This window comes from Cherax quadricarinatus, chromosome 6, assembly GCF_038502225.1.
Source record: "Cherax quadricarinatus isolate ZL_2023a chromosome 6, ASM3850222v1, whole genome shotgun sequence".
Classification (NCBI taxonomy): domain Eukaryota; kingdom Metazoa; phylum Arthropoda; class Malacostraca; order Decapoda; family Parastacidae; genus Cherax; species Cherax quadricarinatus.
The window spans coordinates 14168245-14182368 of NC_091297.1; the positions used below are offsets into that span (position 1 = coordinate 14168245).

The following is a 14124-nucleotide window of genomic DNA, read 5'->3' on the forward strand; positions in this document are numbered from 1 at the left end:
GGGTGTCTTGCACGGATTAATTTGATTTCCATTATTTCTTATGGGGAAAATTCATTCGCATAACGATAATTTCGCATAAGAATGAGCTCTCAGGAACGGATTAATATCGTTATGCGGGGGTCCACTGTACACTTCTTCAGTCACAGAGTCGTCAGGAAGTGGAATAGCCTAGCAAGTGATGTAGTGGAGGCAGGAACCATACATAGCTTTAAGACAAGGTATGACAAAGCTCAGGAAGCAGAGAGATAGGACCTAGTAGCGATCAGTGAAGAGGTGGGGCCTGGAGCTGAGTCTCGACCCCTGCAACCACAATTAGGCGAGTACAATTAGGTGAGTAAGTAAAAATTTTGAAGTCCATAGTACCTAAATTTTGCACATAATTTGATATATCCATGCTTATGGAATGTATTATTAAGGCAAGGAGTGGAGGAGGGACTGTTTAGATTGTTTGCCATTTAGATAGGACATAGCAGAATAAGACGAAGAGGATGTACAGTAAGTACAAATCTGGGGCTAAAGAAAGGAGGTGCAGGGGTCATCCCAGAAAAAGTTAGAGGGAAGGAGTAAATAAAGTTTTGAGTGGCAGGGATCTGAGCATCCAGAAGGCAAGCGAGACAAGTAGTTTTTATGGCTTGACATGCTGTAGGGTGAGCAAGACTTCTTTTTAAAGGGATTCAGAGAAACCAGTTGGCAAGGATTGAGTCCTAGAGGTGGAAGGTACAGTATCTGCACTCTCAAGGAGTGGGAATGTTGCAGTTTGAAGGGGCATTTGAATTATGATGTCTGCTCACCTCTGGTAAGAAGAACCATTGAATCAATAATGGCAAAAGGCATTTTTTTTTTGGGGGGGGGGGGGGAGGGGGGGAAGGAGTCACCCAACCTTGGTGGATGGTGACTAGTGTAGTTAAAAAATACTTTCCACTGACAACTGATTTTTACACCTTATATTTTATTTGCACAAAGATATGGAAAGATTTTTTTTTTTCAACAAGTTGGCAGTCTCCCACCGAGGCAGGGTGACCCAAAAAAATTAAGAAAATCCCCAAAAAGAAAATACTTTCATCATCATTCAACACTTTCACCACACTCACACATTATCACTGTTTTTGCAGAGGTGCTCAGAATACAACAGTTTAGAAGCATACACATATAAAGATACACAACATATCCCTCCAAACCGCCAATATCCCAAACCCCTCCTTTAAAGTGCAGGCATTGTACTTCCCATTTCCAGGACTCAAGTCCGACTATATGAGACGTATACAGCATATTACATTAGGAAAATGAATAAGGATATAAAAACTTGATCATTTTGGGAAAGTTTAGAGTATGATAGCACATAAGTAAGAAATAAGCTTATGGTACATCTCATAACTTACCCTAGGACATAACTGCATTAATATTAACAGTGGTTCTGTTTCTAAACAATGTGCCAAAACTTTCAGAACATTTGGATGTGACAAATCACGATAAGGTTTCAACTCATTGAGAAAGTACATCTGTTCTGTTGGGGTGGCATCTTCACGTAGGACCTTCACAGCAACCAAGGTCTGACTTCGACATGAAGTATTGGGTGTTACTGTAGAAGTGATAGGAGAATCACCTTTGGTGTGGTCACTGAATATTCCTGTGGCTCGACCTTCCAAAACCTGTTAACATAGAGCTGTCTTATTATTTCCATTCACTTTTCAATTACTATACCTTCATTCATTTATTGGAATACAGTAATTGTCATTCACTTATGAAAAAGGCCATACTTATATATGAAGGGTCTTGTAATCTAGTAAAAAAAATTCACAACCTACAGGTTTGATATGAAAACTGTATGTAGTAGGTAGTAGGTTGGTAGACAGCAACCACCCAGGGAAGTACTACCGTCCTGCCAGATGACTGTGAAACAGAAACCTGTAACTGTTTTGCATGATGGTAGGATTCCTGGTTTCTTTTTCTGTCTCATAAACACGCTAGATAACAGGGATATCTTGCTACTCCTACTTACACTTTGGTCACACTTCACAGACACGCACATGCATATATATATACATACATCTAGGTTTTTCTCCTTTTTCTAAATAGCTCTTGTTCTTCTTTATTTCTTCTATTGTCCATGGGGAAGTGGAAAAGAATCTTTCCTCCGTAAGCCATGCGTGTCGTATGAGGCGACTAAAATGTCGGGAGCAATGGGCTAGTAACCCCTTCTCCTGTAGACATTTACTAAAAAAGAGAAGAAAAACTTTATAAAACTGGGATGCTTAAATGTGCGTGGATGTAGTGCGGATGACAAGAAACAGATGATTGCTGATGTTATGAATGAAAAGAAGTTGGATGTCCTGGCCCTAAGCGAAACAAAGCTGAAGGGGGTAGGGGAGTTTCAGTGGGGGGAAATAAATGGGATTAAATCTGGAGTATCTGAGAGAGTTAGAGCAAAGGAAGGGGTAGCAGTAATGTTAAATGATCAGTTATGGAAGGAGAAAAGAGAATATGAATGTGTAAATTCAAGAATTATGTGGATTAAAGTAAAGGTTGGATGCGAAAAGTGGGTCATAATAAGCGTGTATGCACCTGGAGAAGAGAGGAATGTAGAGGAGAGAGAGAGATTTTGGGAGATGTTAAGTGAATGTATAGGAGCCTTTGAACCAAGTGAGAGAGTAATTGTGGTAGGGGACCTGAATGCTAAAGTAGGAGAAACTTTTAGAGAGGGTGTGGTAGGTAAGTTTGGGGTGCCAGGTGTAAATGATAATGGGAGCCCTTTGATTGAACTTTGTATAGAAAGGGGTTTAGTTATAGGTAATACATATTTTAAGAAAAAGAGGATAAATAAGTATACAAGATATGATGTAGGGCGAAATGACAGTAGTTTGTTGGATTATGTATTGGTAGATAAAAGACTGTTGAGTAGACTTCAGAATGTACATGTTTATAGAGGGGCCACAGATATATCAGATCACTTTCCAGTTGTAGCTACACTGAGAGTAAAAGGTAGATGGGATACAAGGAGAATAGAAGCATCAGGGAAGAGAGAGGTGAAGGTTTATAAACTAAAAGAGGAGGCAGTTAGGATAAGATATAAACAGCTATTGGAGGATAGATGGGCAAATGAGAGCATAGGCAATGGGGTCGAAGAGGTATGGGGTAGGTTTAAAAATGTAGTGTTAGAGTGTTAAGCAGAAGTTTGTGGTTACAGGAAAGTGGGTGCGGGAGGGAAGAGGAGCGATTGGTGGAATGATGTTGTAAAGAGAGTAGTAAGGGAGAAAAAGTTAGCATATGAGAAGTTTTTACAAAGTAGAAGTGATGCAAGGAGGGAAGAGTATATGGAGAAAAAGAGAGAGGTTAAGAGAGTGGTGAAGCAATGTAAAAAGAGAGCAAATGAGAGAGTGGGTGAGATGTTATCAACAAATTTTGTTGGAAAAAAAAAAAAAAAAAAAAAAAGTTTTGGAGTGAGATTAACAAGTTAAGGAAGCCTAGAGAACAAATGGATTTGTCAGTTAAAAATAGGAGAGGAGAGTTATTAAATGGAGAGTTAGAGGTATTGGGAAGATGGAGGGAATATTTTGAGGAATTGTTAAATGTTGATGAAGATAGGGAAGCTGTGATTTCGTGTATAGGGCAAGGAGGAATAACATCTTGCAGGAGTGAGGAAGAGCCAGTTGTGAGTGTGGAGGAAGTTCGTGAGGCAGTAGGTAAAATGAAAGGGGGTAAGGCAGCTGGGATTGATGGGATAAAGATAGAAATGTTAAAAGCAGGTGGGGATATAGTTTTGGAGTGGTTGGTGCAATTATTTAATAAATGTATGGAAGAGGGAAAGGTACCTAGGGATTGGCAGAGAGCATGCATAGTTCCTTTGTATAAAGGCAAAGGGGATAAAAGAGAGTGCAAAAATTATAGGGGGATAAGTCTGTTGAGTATACCTGGTAAAGTGTATGGTAGAGTTATTATTGAAAGAATTAAGAGTAAAACGGAGAATAGGATAGCAGATGAACAAGGAGGCTTTAGGAAAGGTAGGGGGTGTGTGGACCAGGTGTTTACAGTGAAACATATAAGTGAACAGTATTTAGATAAGGCTAAAGAGGTCTTTGTGGCATTTATGGATTTGGAAAAGGCGTATGACAGGGTGGATAGGGGGGCAATGTGGCAGATGTTGCAGGTGTATGGTGTAGGAGGTAGGTTACTGAAAGCAGTGAAGAGTTTTTACGAGGATAGTGAGGCTCAAGTTAGAGTATGTAGGAAAGAGGGAAATTATTTCCCAGTAAAAGTAGGCCTTAGACAAGGATGTGTGATGTCACCGTGGTTGTTTAATATATTTATAGATGGGGTTGTAAGAGAAGTGAATGCGAGGGTCTTGGCAAGAGGCATGGAGTTAAAAGATAAAGAATCACACAAAGTGGGAGTTGTCACAGTTGCTCTTTGCTGATGACACTGTGCTCTTGGGAGATTCTGAAGAGAAGTTGCAGAGATTGGTGGATGAATTTGGTAGGGTGTGCAAAAGAAGAAAATTGAAGGTGAATACAGGAAAGAGTAAGGTTATGAGGATAACAAAAAGATTAGGTGATGAAAGATTGGATATCAGATTGGAGGGAGAGAGTATGGAGGAGGTGAATGTATTCAGATATTTGGGAGTGGACGTGTCAGCGGATGGGTCTATGAAAGATGAAGTGAATCATAGAATTGATGAGGGGAAAAGGGTGAGTGGTGCACTTAGGAGTCTGTGGAGACAAAGAACTTTGTCCTTGGAGGCAAAGAGGGGAATGTATGAGAGTATAATTTTACCAACGCTCTTATATGGGTGTGAAGCATGGGTGATGAATGTTGCAGCGAGGAGAAGACTGGAGGCAGTGGAGATGTCATGTCTGAGGGCAATGTGTGGTGTGAATATAATGCAGAGAATTCGTAGTTTGGAAGTTAGGAGGAGGTGCGGGATTACCAAAACTGTTGTCCAGAGGGCTGAGGAAGGGTTGTTGAGGTGGTTCGGACATGTAGAGAGAATGGAGCGAAACAGAATGACTTCAAGAGTGTATCAGTCTGTAGTGGAAGGAAGGCGGGGTAGGGGTCGGCCTAGGAAAGGTTGGAGGGAGGGGGTAAAGGAGGTTTTGTGTGCGAGGGGCTTGGACTTCCAGCAGGCATGCGTGAGCGTGTTTGATAGGAGTGAATGGAGACAAATGGTTTTTAATACTTGACGTGCTGTTGGAGTGTGAGCAAAGTAACATTTATGAAGGGGTTCAGGGAAACCGGCAGGCCGGACTTGAGTCCTGGAGATGGGAAGTACAATGCCTGCACTCTGAAGGAGGGGTGTAAATGTTGCAGTTTAAAAACTGTAGTGTAAAGCACCCTTCTGGCAAGACAGTGATGGAGTGAATGATGGTGAAAGTTTTTCTTTTTCGGGCCACCCTGCCTTGGTGGGAATCGGCCAGTGTGATAATAAAAAAAAAATAAATTTCAGTCTGATCTGATTATAGTCCAAGACATATCAAGATATCCAATTTTCATTGCAAAGTAATTAAGAGTTTACTGCTTCAGCCATTGTAATGTTTGTTGATTTATTTACAAAGCACTAGAACCTTTTGGTTATTCAGTATTTTAAATATTCCATTTACAACATTATCAAATTTACCCTATCATTATCAACGTGGGAAGTACAGTGCTTGTATTCTTAATGTGGGGTGGGAATGTTGCATTTTAGGAGGTCATTTAAACTATGATGCCTGTGAACTTCTGGCCAGACAGCTACTGAATGAATGATACTGAGTTCATTTCCTTATTTGGGTCATTCTACCATGGTGGTACTGTATAGTACTGTACATACAATTTACAGATATACTGCAACAGACATTATAAATAAAGGTGCTATAAGTACAATATAAGTATTGGATTTTTTTTTTTCAACAAGTCGGCCGTCTCCCACCGAGGCAGGGTGACCCAAAAAGAAAGAAAATCCCCAAAAAGAAAATACTTTCATCATCATTCAACACTTTCACCTCACTCACACATAATCACTGTTTTTGCAGAGGTGCCCAGAATACAACAGTTTAGAAGTACAGTGGACCCCCGGTTAACGATTTTAATCCGTGCAAGAGGGCTCATCGTTATGCGAAATAATCGTTATGCGAATTAATTTTCCCCATAAGAAATAATGGAAATAAAATTAATCCGTGCAAGACGCCCAAAAGTATGAAAAAAAATTTTTTTTACCACATGAAATGTTAATTTTAATACACACAAACTGAAAAAGGCATGCACAATTACATGACACTTACTTTTATTGAGATCTGGTGATGATTGATGGGATGGGAGGAGGGGAGAGCATTATCTTCTTACTGTTTAGAAGGGGAATCCCCTTCCATTAGGACTTGAGGTAGCAAGTCCTTTTCTGGGGTTACTTCCCTTCTTCTTTTAATGCCACTAGGACCAGCTTCAGAGTCACTGGACCTCTGTCGCACAACAAATCTGTCCATAGAGCTCTGTACCTCCCGTTTCTTCAAGACTTTCCTAAAATGGGCCATAACATTGTCATTGAAATAGTCACAAGCACGGCTTGCAACAGCTGTGTCAGGGTGATTTTCATCTATAAAGGTTTGCAGTTCAAACCACTCTGCACACATTTCCTTAATCTTTGAAGTAGGCACAATGGATTCCACAACTGGCATAGGCTTCTCAGGGTTAGCCCCAAACCCTTCAAAATCTTTCTTAATTTCCATACTAATTCTCACCCTTTTTACCACAGGGTTGGCACTAGAAGCTTTCTTGGGGCCCATGGTCACTTATTTTCCAGAAACACCACCGAAAACACTGTAATAATACGAAATATTCCGAGTGTATGCTTGGATGTTACCGCGGAGGCTGGCTGGTAAACAATGGGACGGCCGGCACATGTGAGGGCACATTGGACGCGTCTCGGACGAAAATCGGTATGCGGGTTTTTAATCGGTATGCGGGGCAAAAATTTTGCGATAAAAGTAATCGTTATGCGGAAAAATCGCTATGCGATGCCATCGTTATGCGGGGGTCCACTGTACTATGTTTTTTTTTTTTTTTTTTTTTTTTAACAAGTCGGCCGTCTCCCACCGAGGCAGGGTGACCCAAAAAAGAAAGAAAATCCCCAAAAAGAAAATACTTTCATCATCATTCAACACTTTCACCACACTCACACATTATCACTGCTTTTGCAGAGGTGCTCAGAATACAACAGCTTAGAAGCATATACGTATAAAGATACACAACATATCCCTCCAAACTGCCAATATCCCAAACCCCTCCTTTAATGTGCAGGCATTGTACTTCCCATTTCCAGGACTCAAGTCCGAAAATATGAAAATAACCGGTTTCCCTGAATCCCTTCACTAAATATTACCCTGCTCACACTCCAACAGATTGTCAGGTCCCAAGTATCATTCGTCTCCATTCACTCCTATCACGCTCATGCACGCTTGCTGTAAGTCCAAGCCCCTCGCCCACAAAACCTCCTTTACCCCCTCTTTCCAACCCTTTCCAGGACGACCCCTACCCCTCCTTCCTTCCCCTATAGATTTATATGCTTTCCATGTCATTCTACTTTGATCCATTCTCTCTAAATGACCAAACCACCTCAACAAACCCTCTTCAGCCCTCTGACTAATACTTTTATTAACTCCACACCTCCTGATTTCCACACTCCGAATTTTCTGCATAATATTTACACCACACATTGCCCTTAGACAGGACATCTCCACTGCCTCCAACCGCCTCCTCGCTGCAGCATTTACAACCCAAGCTCCACACCCATTTAAGAGTATTGGTAACATTATACTTTCACACATTCCCGTCTTTGCCTCCATAGATAACATTTCTTGCCTCCACATATACCTCAATGCACTACTCACCTTTTTTTCCTTCATCAATTCTATGATTAACCTCATCCTTCATAAATCCATCCGCTGACACGTCAACTCCCAAATATCTGAAAACATTCACTTCTTCCATACTCCTCCTCCCCAATTTGATATCCAATTTTTCTTTATCTAAATCATTTGATACTCTCATCACCTTACTCTTTTCTATGTTCACTTTCAACTTTCTACCTTTACACACACTCCCAAATTTGTCCACTAACCTTTGCAATTTTTCTTTAGAATCTCCCATATGGATATCATCCATAATTTTAAAAGTCCATCATATGGAGGTACATACATTATAGTGAGGGTTTACTGTAACTTTGAAATTTCTATTATTAATACCTCTTGATATGAAGCCGAGAATCTCATTAGTTTTATTGAACATATATATGGTCTGTTGCCTAGGCTTTAAATTTCTTATAATCAGAGCTAGTGGCATACCATTAGTAAAAGGTCCCCATTTTGATATCTTCTCATTTTAGTCCACAAGGTTGCCTATTAGTCAGGACATATCTCCTCTTATAGGTGGTGACCCTACAGATTTAAACAACTTTAGGCCAATATCAAACTTACCATTGCTATCCAAAACCTTTGAGAAACTCGTGCACAGGAGACTATATTCATTTATAACGGCACAAAACATACTCAACCCCTGCCAATTTGGATTCAGGAAAAATAAAAGCACTAACGATGCAATCATAAAAATGCTAGATCTGCTTTACACAGCATTGGAAAATAAGGAATATCCACTAGGAATTTTTATTGACCTAAGAAAAGCTTTTGACACGGTAGACCACGGCATCCTACTCCACAAACTTGACCATTATGGTATAAGAGGCCATGCGCTTGCATATTTCAAATCTTACCTTACTAATAGGTATCAGTATGTCACCATTAAAGACACAGCATCAACAACACAGCCACTTGATACTGGAGTTCCGCAGGGAAGTGTCCTTGGTCCCCTGCTCTTCCTCATATACATCAATGATCTTCCAAACATATCTCAACACCTGAACCCCATTCTCTTTGCTGACGACACGACTTATGTCATCTCTCACCCTAATCTTGCCACCCTCAACACCATTGTTAATGAGGAGCTGATCAAAATATCGACTTGGATGACAGCCAATAAACTTACGCTTAACACTGACAAAACCTACTATATTATGTTTGGTAGCAGAGCAGGAGATGCGCAAATTAACATTAAGATCGACAACACTAATTGCCAGGCATAATGAGGGCAAATTCCTAGGCCTATACCTCGACAACAACCTGAACTTCAGCACCCATATCCAACACATAACCAAAAAAGTATCCAAAACGGTTGGGATCCTCTCCAAGATACGATACTACGTGCCGCAAACTGCCCTTCTCACACTATACCATTCACTTATATATCCATACCTCACCTATGCTATCTGTGCTTGGGGTTCAACTGCAGCAACACACCTAAAGCCAATAATAACCTAACAAAAAGCCGCAGTAAGAATAATCACTAAATCCCATCCCTGGCAACACACCCCCCAACTCTTCATAGATCTAAACTTACTCCCTGTTCAGTACATCCACACTTACTACTGTGCAATCTACATCTACAGGACCTTAAATTCCAATATTAACCTTGACCTAAAAGACTTTCTTGATAGTTGTGACAGAAACCACAGGCACAACACCAGACACAAACATCTCTATGACATTCCCCGTGTCTGACTAAACCTTTACAAAAATTCAATGTATGTCAAAGGCCCTAAAATCTGGAACACCCTACCTGAAAATGCTAAAACTGCAGACACATTCATCACCTTCAAAACTACCATCAGAAAACATCTTATCTCCCTGATACACCCTGTCAACTAATTACACGAATACCACCTGTTGATTAACACTTACACTCACTCACCCATTTGACCATAAACAGAAATATCAATCTCAATCTCAAAATAATGAATCTTAACTAGTCATAAGTTGGCCTGTGGTACTCCAATACTGAAACTATGTATTGTGCCAAAACAAAAGCATTCACATTGCTAAACTCACAAACTAGTATTTAGTCACTTAGCCATAATACCAACTTACCTCATAATTTTGTAATATTTTAAACTTAAGATTTAATCTAAGTCTGCCCGAAATGCCTAGCCATGCTAGGTGTTCTAGTGGTACAGTCTGTAATTATTATTTTACTACATGTAAACCACACAATACCCAAATTCTGTAAACTCAGCATTGTAATCCGTATAGAGAATAAACTTTGAATTTGAATTTGAAAATGTGCTGATACTTTCTTCCTCAATCTCATATGTGGGACTATCCAAGGCATTACGCAAGTTCATATAGACAATGTAATTTTCTTTATCTTGGTCTACCACTTGGAATACCTTAATATAAAAGGTTTGTCAATTCTTACGAGAGAACCCCTTTCAAAAACTGTACTGAGATTCACTGATAATAATCATATTTTATTTCAGCATGATACAGTGGCTGTACAAATGAGAATGACATAGGTGTACATGCTGAAAGCCCCTGTATATGCAGAGCATTTTGGGTAAACTTAAGACCAACTTAAGATTAAGATGGAAATAACAATAAGTTGTAAATTTAGGAGTTTACAATGAATACAACAAAACTGAATATCCCATTAGTTCATTCTATATGGCTTTAAGTGTCCATTACAGGTTTGGGAGGGTTACAGATAGTGAGAGTAAGTATACAGTTGAACCTCAGTACTCTAAGAGCTCCCTACTCGAACAGTTTGGTATTCAAATGCTCTGCTCAGTAAGAAAAATCGCTCGGTAGTTGACCGTTTGCTCGGCACTCAACCAAACAAACACGACCTGCCAAAACTTTGCTGTAAACTATTTCACGTTTCTTCGCATCTTTTGGTGTTTTTTTTTTTTTAAGTATTTGTGTAAGTAACTCACCATGGAGCCTACGAAGTTAAGTGATAACAGCCAACCAAAAACAAAATTGGTTGGGAAAAATTTGTTCGGTACTCAAACACATTGGCACATGAACAAATTACAGAAGTTCAAGTACTGAGGTTCCACTGTAAGTATACTGTTTATAATGTTTTACATATGTTCATGGCATGAAGAATATTTATTTATAGTTTTTACATATTTAGTTGATGCTGGGATATTTTAAGGAGATAAGATGCTTTTAACAGTAGTTTTAACCCTTTCAGGGTACAGAGGCCAAATTTCAAAGTGTGCACCAGTGACCAAGAATTTTCAAAAAATAATTTTGTTATTTTTTTCTTATGAAATGGTAGAGAATCTTTTTCTAAAGTTAATAAAACAAAAGGTACGAAATTTGATGGAAAACTGACGAAATTATGCTCTCGCAAATTTTGATGTGTCAGCGATATTTACACATCGGTGATTTTGCCGACTTTGACTCCCATTTTAGGCCAATTACATTACATATTCCAGTCGACCAAATTCCTAGCTATTTCAATAGTATTACTTCTATTCTATCGACTGAGCACAAGAATTCGCCGAGTCAACTGTTTTAACTACAAAATAAGGTGATCGGAAATTGGTAATTTGGCCAATTTAATGCAAAGTTCAAAATACTCCAATTTCAAAATAGGGTCCAGAATAAACAATGCAGGCATTCCTGGCACTAAACTAACATTTCCTCTGTTCATCAGTTATGTTTTCAGGCTTTACTAATGAATTCCATTTTGATTTTTTATTCACATAATGAATTTTTATTCAAACCAAAAAATAGAAGATTTACTGTTATGCAATATTGTAATAATTGTATAAATAATATCACCACATTTGTGAACGTATATTAGACCCAACAGCAGGCATGTATTAGACGTGTGAGGTCATTTGTTTACTCTTGAACATCGGCAAAAATTTAACATTTCTGCTACTTTGAGCTCAGTTTCAAGCCATTTCCAGTACTAAAACCAATCAAAATCATCTCTATTTCTGTGATATATCTTCCATTCTATCAAATGAGACCAAGAAATCGCAAATACAACTATAAAAAACTTACGAAAGAACACTGCAAAGTCGCTGTTTTAATCGAAAATTACGGTCTCAGTTTTTTCTCTCATTATGCACTGTGTGCTGCAGGATTTGTTTTATGTGATGTACACATACCACACAGATGTATTCTCTCATATCTAGGCTAAAATTTACCGCTCACATCTTATCCGAGTGAGCTGAGCTCATGACGTAGATCTACGGTTTGGACCCTCAACGTAAAGCCTTAGATCTATGGTACAGACCCTCAAAGGGTTAAAAATGCTGCCTGTGTCAGTGGTTCTGCAGATTTCTGGCAGAGTTCCAGATTCTGGGCCCTTTTATGTACACTGAATTTTTGAAGAGATTTAGCCAGACACAGGGAATGTCAAGAGATTTTTGTGCCTAGTATTATGTCTATGGTTCCTGTTACATCTATCAAGACGTGCTTCTTTCAATGTGGCTACAAACTGAATGCACAATCATTTGATTATGTCAACATTCTCACAAATGAAGTTAGGATGACTGGTGGTCTACAATTTCACAAGGATCTAACTCCCGCCCTGTATATGCTAAACATCTGCCAAGTCAGTCCAAGACTATCAAAACCACTTAGCAGGGCAAAATAAGAAAAAAATATATTTTATGCTTTTTCCCACTGCAATTTTATTTAGTGTGACACTAATATTCTTGCCAACAAAATCAAAGTATAGAAAAAAAAAAAAAAAAAGTCTTGGGGGGAGGGGTGGGTTGGACACTGACCTGGCCAAACCATCCTTTGCCAATCTCTCTCACGTACTGCAGTTGGTTCCTTGGAAAATTTTGATGTGGCTCAGCTGCAAAGAATGTTTTATGTTAAATTTTAAAAAAAATCTTATATCCTTACATTATATAAAAAATATATTTCAAACATATTTTTGAAACAGAGTAAGCCTTTACAATTCAGAAAAAATATAACAATAATAGTAAAATAATGCTATAATACAGCACTGTATTATAATTAGTTTATTCATAAATGTTTATCATTTATAATTGTTAAATGCCTACCAGTACTACATATGAAGTTGTTCTTTCAACAAACTGGCTGTATCCCACCAGTGCAGGGTGGCCAAAAAGGAAAAACAAAAGTTTCTCCTTTTAAATTTAGTAATACAGTAGTACCTTGACTTATGAGTTTAATTCGTTCCGTGACCGAGCTTGTAACTCAATTTGCTTGTACACTATATGAAATCAATTTTCCTCATTGAAATTAACTGAAATGCCATTAATCCGTTCCAGCCCCCAAAGACCACCCCAATTTTTTTGTTAGAGGTTTTTAAATAAGAAAAATGTATTTATAAATAAGAAATGATTTTTGCCTTTCTCGCCAGGTCCCGGCAATGTCTTAGAAGTGCCGGCATATATATAAAACTCCTTGAGGCACGGTGTAAGATGAGTGTCACTCCTCTGTTGACAGCGCAGCAGTGGAGTGACATTTGATAATCATGCACTGCCTTGGCTTTATTTTTCACTGTTACATATAAACATGTCTGTCTGCTTGTTTCTGTCTACAGTGAGCCCTTGGTTATCAGCCATTCCACTTATTGGCCAGTTTTTCGGCTTCCGGTTATCGGCCGTTACTTCGCTTATCAGCCATACTGGATGCTTATCAGCCAGCGACGCTCATGCGTTCCTGAGTCAGTGTAGCTGTGTTGCTGGCCGAGTGAGGAAGCTTCCACTCATTCATCCAAACATTTCACTATAAATCAGTGCTTTTCTCTGTTATTTATTAAGTGCAACTGCAAAATAAGTAAGCATAGCCCCAAAGAAAGTTCCTAGTAAAGTCCTGTGGTAAAGAAAGTGAGAAACACGATGGAATGTAAGAAAGAAGTGATTGAAAAATTTGAGAGTGGTATGCAAGTGTTGGAACTTGCCAGGATGTATGGGAAAAACAAATCTACCATCACTTCCATCCTCTGGTAAAGAAAGAACAAATCAAGGAAGCTGATGTTGCAAAGGGAGTAAATGTGATAACAAAACAAAAGTCACTAATAATGGAAGATATGGAAAAGTTATTATTGTTGTGAATCAGGGAAAAACAATTAGCAGGAGATAGTGTTGTGGAGACAGTGATATGTGAGAAGGCAAAGCAGTTGTCTGCGGATCTTGTAAATAAAATGACGAACAAGTACTGCTGTTAGTGAATTTAGGGCCAGCAAAGGCTGGTTTGAGAGATTTAAGAAGTGTAGTGGTATACACAGTGTGGTAAGGCATAGAGAGGCTGCAAGTTCTGATAAATGTGCGGC

At 39.0% G+C, this 14124-nt stretch overlaps 1 protein-coding gene across 6 annotated transcripts in view; it reads right to left on the reverse strand.

The window, feature by feature from the left end:
* Positions 1-14124, reverse strand: part of LOC128692303 (uncharacterized) — a 249820-nt gene that overhangs the window by 103816 nt on the left and 131880 nt on the right. For all 6 annotated transcript variants that reach the window (XM_053781413.2, XM_053781379.2, XM_053781397.2 and 3 more), the window contains exons 4-5: positions 12602-12675; positions 1380-1649 (exon numbers count right to left, since the gene is read on the reverse strand). In XM_053781413.2, coding sequence (XP_053637388.2) covers positions 1380-1649; positions 12602-12675 — 344 coding nt within the window. The remainder of the gene's footprint in view (positions 1-1379; positions 1650-12601; positions 12676-14124) is intronic.